Source organism: Mesoplodon bidens, assembly GCF_964165515.1.
Source record: "Mesoplodon bidens genome assembly, chromosome: 3".
Taxonomy (NCBI): domain Eukaryota; kingdom Metazoa; phylum Chordata; class Mammalia; order Artiodactyla; family Ziphiidae; genus Mesoplodon; species Mesoplodon bidens.
The window spans coordinates 14,990,463-15,013,566 of record NC_138178.1 but is presented as its reverse complement, the minus strand read 5'-3'; the positions used below and the strand labels follow the sequence as shown (position 1 = coordinate 15,013,566).

At 35.9% G+C, this 23,104-nt stretch overlaps 1 protein-coding gene across 3 annotated transcripts in view; it reads left to right on the top strand.

Annotated features, from left to right (window-relative positions):
- PLXDC2 (plexin domain containing 2) overlaps positions 1 to 23,104 on the top strand; it is a 409,788-nt gene that overhangs the window by 263,795 nt on the left and 122,889 nt on the right. For all 3 annotated transcript variants that reach the window (XM_081229343.1, XM_081229341.1, XM_081229342.1), the window contains exons 6-7: positions 5,583 to 5,701; positions 19,824 to 19,923. In XM_081229343.1, the coding sequence (XP_081085469.1) occupies positions 5,583 to 5,701; positions 19,824 to 19,923 (219 nt within the window). The remainder of the gene's footprint in view (positions 1 to 5,582; positions 5,702 to 19,823; positions 19,924 to 23,104) is intronic.

Below are 23,104 nucleotides of genomic sequence, written 5' to 3'. Positions count from 1 at the left end.
ATATGAAGTTCCCTATTTTTATTGTATTGCTGTCTCTTTGTGCCTTTAGATCTGTTAATATTTGCTTTATATATTTACGTATTATGATTGGATGTGTAAATATTTATAAACATTTACAATTGTTAATATCCTCTTGATGAATTGACCTCTTTATTATTAAATAATGACCTTTCTTTTGTCTCTTGTTACAAGTTTTGGCTTAAAAGTCTACTTTTCTGGCATAAGTATACCTACCTCTGTTTTCTTCTGGTTTCCATTTGCATGGAAAATCTTTTTCCATACCTTTGCTTTTAATCTACATGTGTTCTTAAAACTGAAGTGAGTGTCTGTGGGCAGCATATAGTTAAGTCTTTTTCTTAAACTCTTAACCCAGTCTGCGTCTTTTGATTGGAGAATTTAGTCCATCTACATTTAAAGTAACTATTGATAGGTATGGTTTACTATTGCCATTTTGGTACTTGTTTTCTGGCTGTTTTGTAATTCCTTTGTTCCTTTCTTTATCTCACTCTCCTTTGTGATTTGATTTTCTGTAGTGATATGCTTCAATTCATTGTACTTTATCTTCTGTGTGTCAGTATTTGGTCTGTGATTACTATGAGGCTTACATAAAACATCTTATACAATCAATCTTAAGCTGATAACAACTAACTTCAAACTCATACAGAAGCTCTACATTTTTACGCCTTCCACCATATTTTATGTTTTTGATATCACAATTTATAACTTTTTATATTGCATATCCACTAACAAACTATTGTAGTTATAGTTATTTTTTTAACTTTTGTCTTTTAACCTTTATACTAGAGTTATAAGTGATTTTTCCACCACCATTATAAAAGTATTCTGAATTTAACTATATATTTACCTTTACCAGTGAGTTTTTTATATATATATATATAATTCTTGTTACTTACTAGCATTCTTTCATTTTAGCTTGAAGAACTCCCTTTAACATTTCTTATAAGTCTGGTCTAGTGGTAAAGATCTTTTTCAGCTTTTGTTTGTCTGGAAATTTCTTTCTCTCCTTTAATTCTGAAGAACAACTTTGCTTAATAAAGTACTCTTGGTTAGCAGGTTTTTTCTTTCAGCACTTTGAATACCTCACCCCACTCTCTCTTGCCTGCAAGGTTTCTGCAGAAAAATCTACTAACAGTCTTTAAAATTTCCCTTGTAAGTAACAAATTGCTTTTCTCTTCTTGCTTTTAAGATTCTTTCCTTGTTGTTAACTTCTGATAATTTGATTATAATGTGTTTCAGTGTTAATCCCTTATGATTCATCTTTTTGGTATTTTTGAGCTTTCTGGATCTGGATGTCTGTTTTTTACCCCAGGTTAAGGAAGTTTTCAGCCATTAGTTCTTTGAATAATCATTTTATTTTTTATTTATTTATTTATTTTTGCCTTCTTTGGGTCTTCATTGCTGCACGCAACGCAAGCTTTCTCTAGTTGCGGCGAGCAGGGCTACTCTTCATTGTGGTGGGCGGGCTTCTCACTGAGGTGGCTTCTCTTGTTGCAGAGCACGGGCCTTAGGCATGCAGGCTTCAGTAGTTGTGGCACATGGGCTCAGTAGTTGTGGTTTGCAGGCTCTAGAACACAGGCTCAGTAGTTGTGGTGCATGGGCTTAGTTGCTCTGTGGCATGTGGGATCTTCCCAGACCAGGGCTCAAACCCGTGTCCCCTGCATTGGCAGACAGATTCTTAACCACTGCACCACCTGGGAAGTCCTCTCTGAATAATCCTTCTGCCCCTTTCTCTCTCTCTTCTCATTCTGAAATCCCTATAATGTGAATATTGGTCTACTTGATGGTGTCCCATATGTCCCTTAAGCTATCTTCACTCTTTTTCATTCTTTTTCTCTCTCTCTGCTCCTCTAATTGGATCAGTTCCACTGATATGTTTTCAAGTGCATTGATCTTTTCTTTTACTTGATATAGTCTGTTGTTGAACCCCTCTATTAAAACTTCTGGTCAGTTATTGTATTCTTTGGTACTATGATTTCTTTTTAGTACTTTTTATATTTTCTGTCTCTTCATTGGAATTCTCACTTTGTTCATGCATTGCTCTCCTGACCTCAGTGAGCATCTTTTTTTTGTTTTTTGGCTGCACTGTGTGGCATACGGGATCTTGGTCCCCAGCCAGGGATCAAACCTGTGCCCCCTGCAATGGAAGCACAGAATCTTCACCACTGGACTGCCAGGGAAGTCCAGTGAGCGTACTTATGACTGATATTTTGAACTCATTTGGGTAAATCACTTACATCTGTTTCATTAAGATCAGTTTCTAGAGAGTTATCTTGTTTCTTGTTTGGAACATATTCCCCTGTTTCTTCATTTTTCTTTACTCGCTGTTAGTTTTTGTACATCAGATAAATAGCTACCTCTTCCAGTCTTGTCAGAGTGGTTTTCTCTACAACATGAAGTTCATCAATCAGCTTAGCTCAAGCTCCTGGTTGTCTTTCAAACCTTTGTGATTGTTCAAGGCACCATCTTTGTTCTCAGTGGCATCCAGTAGTTTTGGGTGTGCCAAGAGCCATCAGTTTCCCAAAGGGGAAGATCGCAGTCAGCACCTAGATTTGTTGGCAGCCCCTCAGGCAGCAGCATACTGGAAAAGTATGCAGTCAAATCCTCTCCAGGGATAAACTGGGAGACAGGTATTTTGTCTGCTCCCTCTCTACTGAGCCTTGAGGGTATAGCCAATGCAAATGATGCAAGTGCTCACAGGTGTGTCTATTAACAATTGCTTCTTTGTGTGCTACAGTCCTGTGGGACTCATGAATGCAAACCCCATTGTCTCTCAGAGCAAGATGACCTGGGGGCCTGTCCTCAGGTGGCAGCCACAAAAGCTGGGTGCCAGACATGTATGCAAGCTCCTTCCAGAGAGATGCTGGTGACTTGGTTTTATCCTTGGACTGAGCCAAAGGAACAAGGTAGAGGAAGTACCCACTGGCTCTTCTGGGCTCCAGATGATCACAGTAAGCACCTAGATGTGTGCTGTTTCATTATGGGTATTTTCTCAGTTGCCTCATGTATAGCAGTCACTCAGCTAATTTTGTATTTCTCTCAAAGGAAATTGCTCCTTGTGTAGCTGTACATTCAGTGTATCCATGGGAAGAGGGGAAATCAGGAGCCTTCTATGCTGCCATCTTGGTCAAAAGATCTCAGCCTTAAGTTATACTCAAAAACACAGTAATGACAGTGTTCTGGTCTACTCCAATCACCTGGTATGGGAATGAACTCAGGAAGTCAGACAGAAGACATGTATAGGGCAAGTTACGTGGGAAAGGGTATGGAGCATCCATGCCCTCTCTGGGCACTCTACTCTCCTAGCATCTCCACATCTTCACTAACCCAAAAGCTCTCTGTCATGCAATATTGATTTTTTTTTCTTTTTAATCATATATTTACTGACCTGGGAGATAAGTTATGCTCTCTTAGTTCTGTGAGTTTCATTTCTGTACCTCATTTTTTGGCAACAAGATTTTTTAAAAGATTAGAAAATCCAATACTTAGAGCTAAGCAAACGTCTTAGCTGCTCATTTGTTTTCTTAAAAAAAATAAAAAAGAATAAACAGTGTCAGTTAATGAAATTAGAACACTCCCTAACACAATACACAAAAATAAACTCAAAATGGATTAAAGACCTAAATGTAAGACTGGAAACTATAAAACTCTTAGAGGAAAACATAGGGAGAACACTCTTTGACATAAATCACAGCAAGATCTTTTTTGACCTGCCTTCAAGAGTAGGAAATAAAAACAAAAATAAACAAATGGGACCTAATGAAACTTAAAAGCTTCTGCACAGCAAAGCAAACCATAAACAAGATGAAAAGACAGCTCTCAGAATGGGAGAAAATAATTGCAAACGAATCAACAGACAAAGGATTAATCTCCAAAATATACAAACAGCTCATGCAGATCAATATTAAAAAAACAAACAACCCAATCAAAAAATGGGCGGAAGACCTGAATAGACATTTCTCCAAAGAAGATATACAGATGGCCAACAAACACATGAAAAGCTGCTCAACATCATTAATTATTAGAGAAATGCAAATCAAAACTACAATGAGGTATCATCTCATACCAGTCAGAATGGCCATCATCAAAAAATCTACAAACAATAAATGCTGGAGAGGGTGTGGAGAAAAGAGAACCCATTTGCACTGTTGGTGGGAATGTAAATTGATACAGCCACTATGGAGAACAGTATAGAGGTTCCTTAAAAAACTAAAAATAGAATTATCATATGACGCAGCAATCTCACTACTGGGCATATACGCAGAGAAAACCATAACTCAAAAAGACACATGCACACCAATATTCATTGCAGCACTATTTACAATAGCCAGGTCAAGGAAGCAACCTAAATGCCCATTGACAGACGAATGGATAAAGAAGATGTGGTGCATATACACAATAGAATATTACTCAGCCATAAAAAGAAACGAAATTGAGTCATTTATAGAGACATGGATGGACCTAAAGACTGTCATACAGAGTGAAGTAAGTCAGAAAAAGAAAACAAGTATCGTATATTAACGCATATATGTGGAATCTAGAAAAATGGTACAGATGAACCTGTTTGCAAGGCAGAAATAGAGACACAGATGTAGAGAACAAACATATGGACACCAAGGGGGGAAAGAGGGGTGGTGGGATGAGTTGGGAGATTGGGATTGACATATACACTAACTAATACATATAAAATAGATAACTAATGAGAACCTGCTGCATAGCACAGGGAACTCCACTTTGCTGTACAGTAGAAACTAACACAATGTTGTAAAACAACTATAAGTACCCCAGTAAAATAAATAAATAAATATAAATAAAACCTAAAAGAGAAACACTGATTAAAAAAAACAAAATATATATTCTCATTGGTGGCTATTAAACTGTGTTTCAATTACTGTTTCATGTTAATACTTTTATAATAAACACTGGCAGATTGACTCATCAGAATATGATATATAGCACTGAAGATCCATCCCAGTGTACTTAAAGGGGCTTCAAAAATGTTAGCCTGAGGCCCTTTAAGCTACCTTGAAACCTTTTAGAAGCAGTACAACAAAGAAATGCAGACATTGTGAATTAAAGAGGAAAATTCCCATGAGTGTTAAAGAAATTTCTTTAGCATGGAAGAGTATAATTCCAAGTATGAAATAGACATTTTCAAGTCTGATTCTAGCTTCCCTGAATGTGTTCCTTTCTCTCTCAGCATTTGTCAAATGTATTTGAAGTTCATTCAAGCCACTTGGGTTGTATTTTGAAAGTGGCTCATGGAAATTTAAGCAGACAGTACCCATTAACATTAATGGACTTCCTAAGGCAAAATTCCCCCATACCGGGCTCAATATTAACCTCAGTATGAGGTTAGATTTTACCAAATATTTAGAGAATACTCAATTCTTTAAAAATATCTCAAATGCTATTTCAGTAACAGAAATTCAGTTAACTATGTAAAATTCAAGTAGCACAGCTACTAGATGTGAAGGTTAGATCCATGATTTGTGAAGATTCCCACCAGAATTGATTGATACATTTTTCTCACTGCATTTCTTTTGTTCCAATGGGGTTTATAGGCACAGCGCTTGTTGTCCAGTGGGACCACGTACATCTCCAGGATAATTACAACCTGGGAAGCTTCACATTCCAAGCAACCCTCCTCATGGATGGACGCATCATCTTTGGATATAAGGAAGTAAGTAATGTACTGATAATCTCCTTCCCTATTGACCTTGACCTCTCTATCTTTTCCTCCAAGTGTCAAGAAAAGGACATTTTACAGTCATGAACCTCAGATCATTTTCTTACCTCTTGGTTTCTTTTGCTTTATTGAAAAAAATACAATTTTTAAAATCTACTGAGTAGCACTAATTTTTAATTCTTTGGGTTTTGTTTTATTTTGCATTCTGATATCCTTGGCATTCTGACCCATGAGTTTCATAAAATTATTAAATAATTATATTCTTGTGGTAATATAATGAAATATCTCTAAGAAAAAATATTTCCAACTTGGAAGGATTTTCATCTAAATCTGATTACTTATATTTATACTATTTATTTGTTTTTGCCTTGTCAACTTCTTTGACATTTTTTGGCTATAATTTCAAAAGTGTTAATAGACATGAAGTCTTGTGTGGCTCAATGACCCAATACTGAAAGTATTCCACGACAGCTGAGTCCACAATCCCTTTGGCTAATGTTTTTTGCCACCTGATAGGAAAGATTAATTAGAGATCAAAGTGACAGAAAGAATAAAGAAATTTAAACTTAGTTTGTTTCATTTTACCAAATTGACAGGGAATGGAAATTGACTAAATTGTAGCCTTAATTTACAGAACGTCTAAATTAGAATAATAGCATGTTTGGCTTAAAACTCTATTGACAGTGTAATTAAGGTCTATTAGACAACCTAAACTTTGGGGGAAGAAAATAAAGAATATAAGAATAATATATCAGATGTGATGTTTTAGGCAGTCAATAGTCACAACGTGAATTGGTAATGGGCATTATTAACCCATGGATTAATGGGTATTTATAATAATACAGACTCAACATCTTATTTTCAATTGAAGGGTTATTTTTCCCTTGGGAAATGAATCCCTGGCTATTAAAAAGATGCTGACAGTTTTAAAAGGATTCACTTTGGTCATGTCTTCTGAAATCTATCTTTTCTATACAGTGAGGGATGGTTGTATTTCAACTCAATAGGCCAACTTTTGGAAATCTAATAACCATGTTAAATGTTTCCACTCTTTTGAAGAATTCTTCCGTGTGGAATTAATCATTTACTTGGGGCAATAGTATACACAGAATATAATGTAAGATCCATTCTGCTTGGTGATTCCTTATCCAGAGCTATGTTTTGGTATCATAGCCCACCGTATCCTTATATCACACTCCCTGGAAGCTGAGACAATATTGCTCAATAGGACTCATTCTAGTTTTCATTGTAATCTAGTGTATTGCTGGGACTGCAGAATGATGTTATGGAATATTATTTTCAACATTTTAACCAACAGTGGTAAAATTTCTGGAAAGAGGAAGAGTCAGTAAGTCTAGAATCTAAAATCTCACTAATTGTAGGCTTTGTCAAAACAGAGGTTTGTGTTCTTATTGTGGTCTCTCTCTCCAGTCTTTATTATCAAAATTGTCATCTTTATTTATACTGTTCTCAATGGGTTTCTCACATTGCAGAGTAACAGTTTATTTTTCCTATTCTCTCTTTGTAGTGAGGTTGGTATTTTTAAAATGTCCTTTTCTTTTCTTTATTTAATCAAAGAGAAATTTTCCCTTATGGTTTTCCTGTTTTGTCATGAGAATATTAAGCTGACAGGCAATTTTAACACTTTCTTAATATTTCCAGACTATCAGTCCTTCTGAAGTTAGAGTTCTAAAGAAATCACTACTTTATTATTTGCCTCGCTGTCCTTTCTCTGTCCTGGTTAAAAAACAGTTACTTATTTCCTGTTCTACCTCTTTGCTTCCTGATAACTGTCATGTATTTTATTTTGCTGAGGCAAATTTCTATTTGTAAAATTTGCCACAATAAGGATCCCCATGCATTTGAGGTGAGAGCTAGGTGCTCCTGGCCCTTCTAGAAAAATATTTATAATTTCAATAGCATAAAATCGTGTTCCTTACATAATGTATTATCCTTGACAAAGTGCTTTCACATACATTATAGTTTTCAATTCTTCAACAGTAACTTATATTCTTAATATTCTTAGCCTTTTACAAAGGCACTGGCACATAAAAGGTGTTTAATAAGTGTGTGTGGCTTAATTATGGAGTTAGATCATACACAATTTATCTTTATTTTATCTTTATTTATTTTATAGCTAAGCAGACAATCAGAAAGGTTAAATGACATGCTTGAGTTTACAGAGCTAGTTAAGGACAAATCCAGAACAAAACACCTTAATGTGGTGACCCCAAGATACCTCAACATTTTTTTCTTTCCCAAGGAGATTATGTAAAACAAGTCACAAATCTATTTCTCATTTGTTTTCTTCCAATAAATATTTGTTAATGTTTGGTGTTTAGTAATCTTTTTATGTGGCTCCCATATATTATACAATTACAGTCCCATAAAGTCAGGAGAAGTATTCCTAATTAAGCTATAGAGCTAATGAAATTGTAAGAACCTAAGAATATAAGGAGTATAATATTGTATTCCTATTCAGATTAAATATACCAAAGCAAAGTTATACGTTGGAAGGTAAGTGCAGTTCTTACTCTAATTAGTTGCTTTTAACTGATTAATGCCAGCTTTGTTTTATTTTCTTATATTTTACATGAGTGAGAAGAAAAATTCTGATTTATTCAGAAACTGCTAATAATTTTACTCAACATGGAGTAAAATTAGTATTTCATTGAATAAATTTTTGACAGAAATTTCACTTTTATTACCTTCAAATGATTTATTCCAGTACTTAATTATGTTTCTCTTAGTAACTCTTAATGTGCCAACTGCCCATACTAACCACTCAGATGACCTCCAATTCGGTCATGTTCCATATGTAGTCATGTCTCCAACAGCATAATTTTTCACAGTGCAGACTGTGATAAATAATGATCAATAAATTAGAAAATACATTTGTACTTATAACAATCTTAATGAGATTGAGATAGGGCAGTTACTACTGCTGTTTGAAATAAGAGTAAATACAGATTTGTTCAAAGAATTTAATGAAGTTTGTGACTTCACAAAGTCACAGTGTTCTCCTAACCATACTGGTGAAAGAAGTAGTGGGGACACAGATTCCTTTAAATAATTAAGTTACTTCTCCCAAGATTATAGCTCTGTATTATTCAACCAAAGATTTGAAATTATGTTTTAAGTTATAGGCCCTTATTGCTACACAGCTGTTTATTTTAGTTAATTTCAAAGATACAGTTTACTTAGGATGGAAGTCAAAACACAAAAAACATATGTTTTTTTTCAAAAGTTTCCTCTCAAATTATCAACCATTCACTTTAATATATTTTTCAATTTCAGGATATCCATTTGTTTCTTTTGCATAGATTTAATTACCTAATGAAATTAACCATCTTGTCATCTATATTCTTAAATATATTAATAACAGTTCTTTTAAAGTTTATAGCTAACTCTAATATCTAGATTTCATATGGGTCTGTTTCTATCATCTCTTTTTTACTTTGTTTCTTTTTCTGTAGACTTTCATTCACTGGTCATGTATCCTTGCATGTTAGGTAATTTTTGATCAAATGTTGGGCATTGTTTACAAAATAGTAAAGAGATGCTTTGAGGTTGTGGATGATATTTTCTTCTTCAAGGAAGGGTTTACTTTTTTTGTTAGGCAGTTAGGAGGGAACAGATTACTGACTACTGAGCAGGACTAAGCTCATTCACAGTTGAGCATCAGCCCTTATAAAAACTGGTATATTTCTGGTTAGCCCTAACTCTTAGAATGTAGTCCTTCAGGAATCTCCACATAACACCTGGGTAATTACTATGGACCTTTTGCCTTAGTGGTCCTGAACTCTGTGTTTTCCACAACTCCATGAGACTGCCTGAAGTTCTGTTCAGATTTTCTGTCTCTAAATCTGGCTTAGTAATTGTCAAATGCCTTGAAGGGAAAGCAGTGTTGGTTTCACCTCTGTGATTTCCTTTCTTTGGAATCTTGGCTTTTCAGGTCCTTGTTCTTTGACAGTCACCTGATGCCTTCAACAGATGCTTTTCATATGTTTTTTATCTTTCCTGCTTGGTCTCAGTAGTAGAAATGATGGCCTTATACAAGTTTGTCTGCCATAACCAAAAGTCCCATTCATTTTTAAAAGCAACCTCAAAATTTGTAAAATCTAACGTTTATTGAGCTCTTCATATATGCTAAGCAGTGACCGACATGCATCAAATTTGTCTCATATTATTCTCACCAAAACTAAGAGGTTGTCACTTTTATCATTTACAGAGAAGGAACCCAAAACACCCAGAGAGGTTAAGTAACTTTCCCAAAATTATGAAACAAAGATTCATCCAAGGGAATATGACTCTAGAGCCCATAGGCCCAACCACTGTACCATAGTGCCTCCCTACAAGCTTCCTTTTCAAGAAATGGCTGTACTGCTTTATTCACTTTGATATCCCTGACAGTCTTTCCTGGTTAGTCATTATTGTAGTGTAACTCAGCCACTTGAGAGCACAGGTAAGAATGGTTTGCCTTTCCACAGCACTTATTTTATTAATTTTTTTAAAAAATGAAAAGAAGTTGTGCATAAGTAAAAATGATAGTAAAAACATATGTACTTTCTTAGATAAATGGAATTTGGAAAAATCAAATTCCTGTTTCCTATTCTGTTAATTAAAATAACTAGCTGTCATCCTAGAAACCAGATTCTTTATATTATTTTAAGTTACCATTGAATAGTGATGATTGTTTGCTTGATTACAATATAGACCTGAAATTCTTGGTGTCTTGATAATGTAACAAGGAAACTACCTGTTCACAAGAAAGATATGATTCCAAACACATTAGAGATTTGAAATCAAATTTCTTATATTTCTTGGTGCTGCCTATCCTAGTATACTATCATATATTAGAAGTTGCATTTTCTCTGACTTGTTTCATCTCTCTTCTCCTATTATATTTTGAATTTATTGTTACTTTAGATACAGACTCAGGAAGGATGTGATTCATTTTGTGTCTATTGGAAATTTGATTAATTTTTTTCACCAGTTCATGGGAGGTACAGAGTGGTCATTAGTTTGAGATAATACAATTAAAAAGTCATGTAGTCCTTCTACATGGCCACAGGGAAACTCATAGAGAATACATATCCCACCTGAGAGTCAGCCCACTTTATCCATTTTCTTGGTTGAATAACTTACTATCTCCTTCAGCAGCAAATATTAGAGGAGGTCTGTATAGAGGAACTTTATTGTTTATTAAGTAAAATTACTTTTTACTTACTTCTACCATTTAAGTATTTAATCCTAATGTTCCTTAGTGTAACATTTACTGTTTCTGTGGAAGAACGCATGGTTAATAAATCACCATTGCCAATTGGTTGTAGGTCTAACTGGCACCCTAAATGTGTTTTTAAAATTTATTTGAAGACTATTTCTCTTGTTTAAACTGTAATGACCCTTCATTCATGGTAATCATCCTGAAAGCATTAAAAGATGAACACTTGCTGAGCTTGTAAAATTTATGGAAAAAAATAATTCAAGGAAGTAAGAGAAAGCCAAAAAGAACTGAACAGTGAAACAATAGACATTTAGATATGAACTGATTTGCCTTTATGGCTATTGCTATATATGTGAGAATGTTTAACATGTGTTAAAATAATATATATGCATCCAAGAAACTATATATATATATATATATATATATATATATATATAAATATATATATATATATATATAATTTAAATAAAATTTATTTAACAAATGTATAAGATTGAGTAAACCCAGATGACATGAAATGCTAATTATAAACTCTCAAGAAATAATTCCATAACTGAGAACATGTCTCTGCAGAGGAAAGGAAAGCAAAATGACTCTTTAATAAGTTAAGTAAATGTCTCTCAAACTGTGTGTTTTCTAAATTGATCATTTCCCAGAATGTACTTTTCCCAATGCCTATTAGCAATGAAAGACTGTGAGAAAAACAGCCACAAAGGTAAATTAACCTCATTTAACCCAGAGCTGATCAAACTTTTTTGACCTGGGAATGCATTTTTCATGGAACATCTATTACCACCACCCAGGAAGGTGTGGGGAATGTTGAATTAAAAAAACAGTTCATGTGGTGCAGCCACTATGGAGAACAAAATGGAGGTTCCTCAAAAAACTAAAAATAGAGTTGCCAGTTGATCCAGCAATCCCACTCCTGGACATATATCCAAACAAAACTATAATTCAAAAAGATACATGCACCCTTATGTTTATTGCAGCACTATTTACAATAGCCAAGACATGAAAGCAACCTAAATGTCTATCAACAGATGAATGGATAAAGATGTGGTACATGTATACAATGGAATACTATTCAGCCATAAAAAAGAATGAAATAATGCCATTTGCAGCAACATGGATGCAACTAGAGATTATCATACTAAGTAAAGTAAGTCAGACAGAGAAAGACAAATACCATATGATATCACTTATATGTGGAATCTAAAATATGACACAAATGAACTTATCAACAAATCAGAAACAGACTCGCAGACATAGAGAACAGACTTGTGGTTGCCAAGGGGGAGGGTGTGTGGGGGAGGGAAAGATTGGGAGTTTGTGATTAGCAGTTGTAAACTATTATATATAGAATGGATAAACAACAAGATCCTACTGTGTGGCGCAGGGAACTATATTCAGTATCCTGTGATAGGCTGTGATGGAGGGGAGTGTGAGAAAGAATATATGTGTGTATAACGGAATCACTTTGCTGTACAGCCGGGATTAGCACGGCATTGTGAATCAAGTACACTTCAATAAAATTTTTTTAAAAAAGAAAAAAATTCCAAAAAAATATAGACACAGATGATTTTATATCTTATCACTTCCCTGTATTTTAAGTACATAAAGTATAAAGTTGTATCTACATGGCTTTATTTAGGATCTAATTCATTTGCATTTGCACTTTTTTTGTTATCTCACATATTAAAGCTCCCAATATTTTAATTTTCTTTTATTTCCCATAGTGTAAGAAAATGACAAATTGAACCCGTTCTTCCTTTATAATGTTGTGAGTGAAAATAAATAAATAAAGTAGCAAGGAAGCAAGATCAATAATCTAGAAGAAATAATTGTAGAAACAGAAAGCTTGTTCTAATGCTGGCCCTGCCCGGAGCAGGTTATGTTGTCCTTGGACAAGGTATTTGATCTTCCTGGGTACGTTTTCTCCTTCCAAGCCCCACTTCCATTTAAGCTTTGTGGTGACGTGGAGAGGTTTGTTCTACACGGTGCTCCTGCCCGTATAGGCCATATCCAGTCCCTGCTCTGAGGATTCCAGGATCAAAGAGCTAATTTATCCCTAAGGCAAAAGGCCTCGTACTTTCCCAATGTCTCCCCAAACCCAGGGTGCAGTTTCCTAATCCCATTCCTTTTCCCAGCCGTGTTTAGACAAGTTCCCTTTTGTAGCTATAGTCCCAGATAAAGTCCCCATTATGGTTTTGACTATCTTGAGCCACGTTGCACAGGCTTCTTCAGGGGGCTCCTGCCTCACTATATTCTTTTATATGATGCTCCCACTCTAGTTTGTCAGTTCAGTATTGGGCAGTCCCTATATTAAAAGAGGGAGCTATTTTTACTTACTAACTTCATTCTGTTGCCTCCTTCCAGATTTTCTATGGGGTACGATTGTGGAGATGGGGGTAAGAGGAATGTTAGATTATATCTTTAACTTATGGCTCGCCTTTGCTTTCACGCCATCAAGTAAGTGCATTGCTCAATACCTGGCATACGAAAAGAGTTCAGAATCTAAAAGCTAGAAAGGGATTCAAATAATCGTGCGAAATGTTAATGATATTCAGGAAAGCAAATGGATGTTTTTATAATGTCAAATTTAACTGAAAGCCCTTCTATTCAAATGTAGTTTTCAGACAACTAAGCACTAATACTCAGGGCTTTATGCATTGCTTTGAGCATGACTTTTTAAAACTGGACGCCCTACTGAGTAAGGAGAAGCCTGATCAGACGTTTAAGGGAGATAAGGTAGGAACTTAAGGGTTAAGTGAAGGTAAGAATGGTTAAAATTTTATGCTTTGGGTTTTTTTTAAGGTATATATATATTAAGCTATTAGACACCACATTGCTGATTAGCTAGTTAACAAAAATGAGTTTAGACTAATTCTTCTCCAGTTGCGTCTGATAGGCATATGATTCATACTTGGGAGCACATACTCTGCAATCAAACCCTTGCTGAGATGCTGCACTGCCTATTAGACAGATAGCTGGGCCAGAATGGAAACGAATGAATGTTTTGGCAAGGTTTGCAGGGCAGAACAGAGAGAAGAATAAAATTCTATTCCCTGTGACTCAAGCAGCATGCTGTTATCCCCTTAACTGTTTTAGAGACAGACGTTCACGTTTTCGGTATTGTGTCAGGCCCTTGTGTGCTGGAGAATGATACCACAGCACGGAAAAGAGAGCAACTTTCATCTTTGAATCTTCCTCCAAGGGCCAGCGTGCTCTGCCCTACCCTTACTGACTCCTAATATCATTTCCTACTTTAATTTTGTCTAGTTATTCCAACTCTTTTCTGTCGCTATACTTCATTTGCTTCCTGTATCATTTATAGAAAAAAATTATACTTACTTAATAACAAACTTATCTGTGTCTTGTGAAATGGAAGGAAAATTAAAACACCTTAAAAAAAAGAATTTATAAATGCTTATGTAAGCTGAAATGGAAGCATATTTTAACTGGCGTTAATGCTCCTTTTCTATATCTATCCTGTGGAATGAATCTAATTGTAAAACTCATTCTCAGAAATTTATGATTCATTACAAATCATACAGAGGCTGAGTGAAAATTTAGCTTTGCTTTAATTATAAAAAGGCAAGTATTATAGGCATTTGAAAATAATGAACTACATTTTTTTTTAAAGCTTGTGTAGTTCAGAGTTTGTATTATTTCAAATTGGCTTCCTGACATCCCCAGGAACTAACTTAGGAGACATTTTAAGGATGAATATAAATTTGTAGATAGGATAAAGGATAGCTTCCATAAGCAGAGTTTTCAGAGTTTTTGTACTTGGGAATCATCCTTCACCCCTGCTTCTCTGACTTGGGTACTTATCCAATACAGAGTCCTCTATAGACTAGGGGACTGTGACACTATGACAGATCCTTTCTTGCACACTTTTTGCTCTAATTCTAGATAGTTTATTTATATACATACACAAAATTGCTTTGTTCATGTTAGTCAAAAAATAGTTCATGTTAAATGTGGTTTTAACAGGGCTCCTGATGCAGCCTAACTAACGGCCTCTCATTATAAACTGTCATGGGAACCTGCAGTCTGGCCTGACTTGCTCACAGAGAGCTCACACAGCCCAATTACTCTGCTGCATAAGTGAGTGGATGAACCATCCTTATGCCGAACAACCCCACGCCTTTGAGGTTTTGAGGTAAAAAGATAACAGTCCAAGAAGGCAAAGTGAAAAAGATAGGACAGTATCAGGTGGAGAGAGGCAGACATGTTCTTGAAAGAAATCTAAGAGAAAGCCTGGACTTTGCCTCATTAATCTTTTACCAAATTAAGCATTTAATTCAATTGGTGAAAGTGTTTTTTTCTAAACCTGATATGTAATCGTTTTATCAAAGGTTTGGGTGGCTTCTAGGAAAATGTAGGGAGTCAAAAGCTTCTTGTACATTTTCATGTTAATATTTAATCAGGATAAAATACCAGAGTTTTAGAAATTCTATGCTTTTATTCATGAACTCTATAAAATCTGGAAGAAAAGCATTTGAGGCCAGTGGTATTGCCATCATCCTTTTCCACTGCTTCCTGCCCTGGTCTCCTCCATCTCCGGATGCTTCAGTACTGCTCTTCAGAGCTGTCTTCTCTGCACAAGCAAAGGACACCATCCTCGTAGCCAGCAATGGAAATGAACCCTGAAGGTGTGCAACAACATGCTGGCTCGGATGAAAAGCTCGACTCCATTTTTCCTGCTCTTAAGACCAAAAGTCTTGGTGACACTGTCTCACTCTCCTTAAATCCATGGCATATTCATCCAGAATCATCTTCCTGTCGCTCCAGCTCTTATACTTATCACTTACCTAGTGTACTCCAAGCCACCCATTTCTCATCTGCAAAACGGTGATACCCTTCTAACTAGTTTCTCTGTCTCCCTTTTCCCCCTCCAGTCCAGATTACACATCAGCTAGTGTGATCTTTTTCAGATGTAAGGGAATGTCCTTCCTCTGTTCAAGACGGTCTAACCCTTCCCCATACGACTTGGAATAAAATCCAGGGTCATTGCCATGGCTTGCAGGGAATACATGCTCCCTCTGATCTGTTGTCACTGCGTCCCATCTCCTTCAGCACTCTTATTTACTCCCTCTGCTCCAGTGATAACCTTTTATTTCCTAAAAGACAGCAAAAGCAATTCAGACAAGGCCTTTGCATGTACTGGTCTCTCTACAGAGCAGTTCCCCAAATCTCCATATGGCAGGTTCTCCTACTACAGAAAAGTCACATTATCACAGAAACCTTCTGTGACTCCTTCTCTTAAAGAGGCCCCCATCCCTCACTGTATCTTCCCCATGTTTTCATTTCCTCCTTGGCACTTACCACCTCCTAGCATACTGTATTTTTTATGTTCACTTGTCTTCATGTCAGTCTCTACTCTCTAGAATGTAAGCTCTATGAGATCAGGGGCTTTTTTGTTTTCTTCTGTAATTCCAGTGCCTACAGTAATACAGAGAAAATGTTCAACTAATATCTGATAAATATTATGAATGAATTCACCCTTATAATTTTTTTGGATCATTATTAACAATGTACTTGTTGAAGCTTGGGAGAATCTAGATCATTCAGTAGAATTAAATTGTTGAATTTGAGGTTTGAAAGAGGGCTTACAGATCATCTACTGTCTTCCTAGAGGGTTGGCCAATTTACGATAGGATTATTTTCAGTGGACAAAAAACTCTCTACGTTGTTAGGTTACCCATTTTGATTTTGCATGGATTTACCTTAAGTTAAATGAATCTAAATCTGGGTAAATTATACACCTTGGTCTTCATTTTTGGAATCCACAGGGAAAAGAATAAGCTAGAAAATAAAAAGATACAGAAGAGTGAAAAAAAGATGCAGAAAATGCATCTTTTTAATGGAACTTTCCAATATTTCAAGTTTAATTGTACCTTAAGAGATATTTATCTGATTCCCAGAAACCTAGGAGGAAGAATGCTACTTCATTTTTATAGAGACACCCAGAGAAGTTTGTATTGGCTATTAGAGCTTTAGTAGAGAATGCATTGGTTAGTATTGCTGTGTAACAAATCACCCCAAAATGTAGTGGCCTAAACAACTCTATTTCTTATTTCTCACAAGATATAAGACTCTGCTGATCTCAGCTGGGCTCACTCATGTGTCAGTTGTTAGCTTGTGGATTGGCTAGGGGCTAGTTGTTCAAGGATGACCTCTGCTAGAAAGAAAACATTCCTCCACGTGTCTGTCATAGATCTTCAGCAGGGTACATTCTCATGGCAGTGGCAGAAGTCCCAGAAAGGAGGTGGAAATGTACAAGCACCTTTTCAAGCCTCTCTTCTGCTTCAAGTTTGCTGTTGTCTTCTTTTGCCATATTACTGAGGAAGAGGCAGAATGGCGGAGGACCACCAAGTGAGAAGGCAGAATATGGATAAAAAGAGGCTATGGACTGAGGCCATTAGTGCAGTCAATCTACCACAGATCAAATGCACAAGAGGAGAGAGTTTGACTTAGAGTTAAAATATAAAGGAAGGGAGTGAAAAGAAGGAAAGAGATGGAGAAAACAAAATAAAAATGAAAGATGGCTAGATAAGGGAAGAGACAAAGAGAGATAGAAGAGATGGAGTAGGTAATGTGAAGAGAAGAGAAGGTAGGATGTCTGCAGATCCAAGACATGTGACCTGGAAAACAAGCTCTCATATGATGATGTAATATTCATAACAATATAATAGAATTTTCCAGTTGATAACAATATAAATTCAAGCTCTGCTTTGAGTTTGGGAAAGAAGTACAATTAATTACCACAGAATTATCTGGTAAAATATTTCATACCTTGCAGAGGAAAACTGCAGTCATAGATGTTGTAAGAATGAAAGCAAGTAACAAATCCAATAGCAAAGCTTTCATACTTACTCTTAAGCAGGCATCTATTAATGATGCTGCTTAAAAATTATGAGCTTGTCTTATTAGGATATACAAAATATAACTTGAATTGGAAATTTTTTCTGTGGCTTTCTATCCCTTTGCCTTTTCTTCTTTCACTGTAAGTCTGTCTTAAATATAAATTGCACCTATATTAGCATTCTTCAACATGGAGTATAAACTGGGTAATAATATAATGTACCCTAAGAAAAGGGATTACATACATTGATACTGAGTATGGCTTAGCAATTACCATAAATAAATTATATCAGAGTTTCATTTAGTAAATGAACTTCTAGGGACAAAAATCTTGGTTTGATTTTGTTTGTTTCTGTTGTCCAAATATCAGAATACTTCTTAATGGTGGTTAAGAACTGGACACACTGATATAAAACTGGCAATACTACAACATTGTTCAAGAGGGGACTGATTAGTACATAAAAGGAAAATATCTTCCATTTACTATTTTGAGATAATTCCACAAATTTCAGAAACATTAAAATTTCCTCTTAGTTTCAACAAAATAACACTTTTTACAACTTCATGATGTCAGGGGCAAAAATAAGCAGTACAGTCCTTATTACATCTTCTCTCCAAGTTATTTTCCTTCTTTTTTTTTAATTTACTTATTTTATTTATTTATTTTTGACTGCGTTGGGTCTTCGTTGCTACACCCGGGCTTTCTCTAGCTGCAGAGAGTGGGGACTACTCTTCATTGCGGTGCACGGGCTTCTATTGCAGTGGCTTCTCTTGTTGCGGAGCATGGGCTGTAGGCACGCGGGCTTCAGTAGTTGTGGCGCATGGGCTCAGTAGTTGTGACTCACAGGCTCTAGAGTGCAGGCTCAGTAGTTGTGACACATGGGTTTAGTTGCTCTGCAACATGTGGGATCTTCCCAGGCCAGGGATCGAACCTGTGTCCCCTGCATTGGCAGGCAGATTCTTAACCACTGCAACACCAGGGAAGTCCCCTATTTTCCTTCTTTTTTATTGCTATGCTGTTTATTATGGCTTATACAGCCATGTCTGATCTAATATGATCTTTAATGAATTACTCACAGATGGCCCACAATCTGCTTATTCTACTTAAAAGATTTGTTCGTGCATTTATCCTTCTATATTGTTTTTTGTCCCTTTATGTATTGAAGATGTTTTCATCCCCATTTTCATTTCTATAAAACTGGTAGTAAAGATAGTAATCATATCTCCAATGATTCTTTTCTAAATCTAGCAAAAACAGCTCCAAGAGTTTATCTCATTTATAACTGTTGTATCATGTTTAATATATTCTCAGTGTGTCCTAATTTTTTAAAACTGTACACATTATAAAGGTCTATAATATGCAGATTTGAGCTCTATTGAGGTTTAAATTTAGGAACTATGACCTTGAACTGACCCATAATAATTCATAAGTTTTCCATATGAGTTTTAACCAGAATAGTGAAGTTCGACATCCATTAAGAAACAATTGCCAAATTTCACTATATATTAATTAACAATGATATTGTTACATATATATTTAGGAATGTACTTATTATCTTTCTCTAGGTTTTATATCTATAAGGCCACTTGTAAACAAGGATTTTTTAAAACTATGAAAATGAATATATAATAGAGTCTTTGGGGAAAACAAATGGTACAAAAAGAATCTCCATTTCTGTAATGATAGCCCGCACTACATGCATTCATGGTGTGCCTATATGTGTGAGAAGTTTTCAGTATTCAACATCAGTTAGATTCTCCGAGAATCTGTTACTTTCATCATCAAGTAGCCCTGTCTGTAGGACCAGGAACTCTCTTGTCACTTTAACCCATCAAATAGCACTAAACAGATGTTATTTTTAGGTGTTGTATATTTTTCTTCTCTAATATTTCCTGCTCTCTCTCTTCCTTCATCTCCATAATCAAATTTTATCCATTAAACAAGATGGTCACATTCCCCACACCTACCCCAAATGAACTTCAAATCTAACTCACAGCAATCTGCTTTTTCTTTTCCAGATTCCTGTCTTGGTCACACAGATAAGTTCGACCAATCACCCAGTGAAAGTGGGGCTGTCAGATGCATTTGTCGTTGTCCACAGGATCCAACAAATTCCCAGTATGTAGAAGAAGGGTAATGGCAGAGTCTGAGCCTGCTGTGGGGTAAATTTAAGGGAGATTGATCTAGGGCAGATGTGACTTTTGAACAATCGAATCACTTAGCTAATTGCTGCTTGTTAATTATATTGTTTGGCTTGTAAGTCTTTTTGGCATTTGCTATCTCTCTGTTAGTGTTGAACTAATAATTTAGGTGAAGTGAAGTTAAATAGCCAAGCCAAGAGAATTTGGATTCTTTGGAATAGTTAGCTTGGTTGTGCAGATATATTTCTTTTATTAATAGGAAGAAGAACATAAAAGAGTGACAGATCATTTGATTGATAGGTGTATGATCGTTTATTTCATTTAAATAAATTTATCAGCAAAAGAACAGCCTTGTACCGTTTCATGTTTAACATGTTTGTATAAAACTGTTTGAGAGTCTAAACGAAGATTTTCAAAAAGTATAAACTGAGGTTAAAAAAATCTTGATGGAGCCATACCTACCACACAATATGTTTTATTTTCTTTGTTTAAATCATTTTTGCCTATCTAATCTAGTTCACATTTGTAGAATAAAAACATATATGTTACTTTGGGCATCTGTTCATGATATTAGAAATCCAAATTGTAACTGCTATTTGTAGTAGTTCTGATCATGTAAATAGCCCTCTTTTGAAAGCTTCTGTTTTTTAAAACCTCCTTCTAGTTCAGGAACAGCCCTGAGGGTTGCTTGGGTATGTTAATACCAAAGGTGACTGTTTGTGTCCCAGATGCACTTATGTAAAGCAAGAGGTTATGATACATCTCAAGATTAGATCATTCCTTTCCCTTTTGCTCAAAGTTCTTGAGCAAAATTCTTTATTTCATTATAGTGGTAGACTTAATTTATCACATGCATTTGCTGTTTGGTCTTGACTTGAACTAATTCTGTTTATGTCGCCTCAAATATAGAAAGTAAATGAAGTGGAAATTAGACTTTTCAGAGCAGAGGATGGGCTGGAAACATTATAGGGGTTATCTTACAATTACGGTTTAGAATGACATTCATATGTGGCAGTTCTGCTTGGTGAAGACCGTGAGTCCTCCATGGCTGTTTCTCCTTGTTAGCTGAGAATTTGCGGGAGGTAATATTCCAGCCACCTGTTAAATCAAGGCAGATTTTCCAGAAACAAACCTGTACTGTGAACAAAGCAGAGATATATCCTTATGTGTAGGCAACATAAAGACATCCTGACAGAACTCTTAGTCAAGAGGCTGAAACCTGGGAGAGGCCAAGTTGACTTCTGTGTGAGGAGGAATGTTCTCACATTCTTCCTTTCAGAGGAGTTAGTCAAGCATGACCCGAGTCAATTACTGCACAAGTAAAAGAATCGCTAGTTTTAGTTTATTTGTGGCTTCTTTCGTCCCAGAAAGAATTTTATTTGCAGCTTCCTCAGAAGGCATCTTGGCTTTCTTGATGTGCTGATATATTATTGTTTAGAGAAAAAGACCCACCAACGTACAAAAAAAAATTTTTTACAAATGTATTATAATATTCAAGTGTTGTGTCAGAACTGAGACATGGTAAAATTGTACTCAGACTTCAGAGTCCCAAAATGCAATTCTGCACCCCTTGTTATATTGTAACAGGGTGACCATTATGTTTAGAGGGGAAAATATCCTTCTCAAATATAAATTTCATTGAATTAATTGGCAAAATTAATACGAATTTTGAGAACAGATTATGTCTAAAGTTTGGGAGTCAGCATTCATCCAAAGAAAGTACTCAAGCTTTGAGTTCAGAGAGAAGCTTCTCTCAGGCAGGCTGTGTGCTGGAGTGACATTTACATTTCCTGTTGACCTCACTGTCACCTTGAGAAAATTTGCCAGGAAGGAACGGAAGTCCTGAGTTTCTAATCTACTCATCCCTGCCATTAGATGGGACTGTATTTCAGCAAGAACACTGGAATTGATGTGTTCTACTTAAAAATCTTTGGGGGGACAGAAAAATTTTAACCTCCTTAAAAATCTGTTCCCACATTTATCAGGTGTAACAGTATCTGTTACAGGAGGTTCTGTATAAGAGGAAAGATATGGTTGCATGGCTGCATTGTATTCTCAGCTGGAAAAAAAAAAGCATACTTGTTTACTTCAGACATTAGGCTAACCCAAGAATATCATAATACAAGTTATAACAAGTATCATTTTTTCCTGAGAAATCAGATGATTCCTAGAGATCAGTATGTTACTTGTACAATTAGAATTTAGATAAATATTTAAGTCCTTTTCAAGATTCTGTTTCCTTATTTAATAACCTTCATTATTAGGAGTGATCCTCATAGGGAATTTAAATCTTTCATCTCTGTTACCCCTTTTTCTTCTCCTGAGTGAATTTAGGGAAAAACTGATCATTATCCTAAGTAATGGGCGGCTTTCTTTCTTCTGTATTCCAAGGTGCATTATTACACAGGAGCTTGTTCTCATAAGATCAATTTTCTGTTCTTTAAATCATTTTGGTTACATGGGTTATAGAACCTAGATCCTTTGCTTAATCTAGCCATGACAACATGGGAAAGTGAGCCACAACGTTGAGAGTAATTTTTCCCAGTGGGACCACAATAGTATACCATTCTTATCAGATTTGGTGAAGGTTTGGTAGAGCATTCAAAAAGCTTTAAGGCAAATTGAATTTGTTTATTACGAAGATTCCTCCCTCCCCCATCATAACATCAACAACAAAAAAATTCTTTTTCAGTTTTTAAAGGCTTCCAAATAATAAATGTTTTCCATGTAACTTTCAGGCATAGTTTATTAAAGTAGCCTTTACCTTTCAAAAAAGATTAGGTGATCTGATAGTTTAAAATATCAAAGGGGGGGCTTCCCTGGTGGCGCAGTGGTTGGGAGTCCGCCTGCCGATTCGGGGGGCGCGGGTTCGTGCCCCGGTCCGGGAAGATCCCACATGCCGCGGAGCGGCTGGGCCTGTGAGCCATGGCCGCCGAGCCTGCGCGTCCGGAGCCTGTGCTCCGCGGCGGGAGAGGCCGTGGCGGTGAGAGGCCCGCGTGGCGCAAAAAAAAAAAATATCAAAGGGAATTTAGGTATTGTTAGTAAATCAGTAAATAGTTCTGAAGTTACAAGGGGATTCCTTTGCTCCTTCAAAAAAATGAAAAATGTCTATGGTGAAATTAACCCTCATATTAAAAAAGGAAAAAGAAAATCTAGTT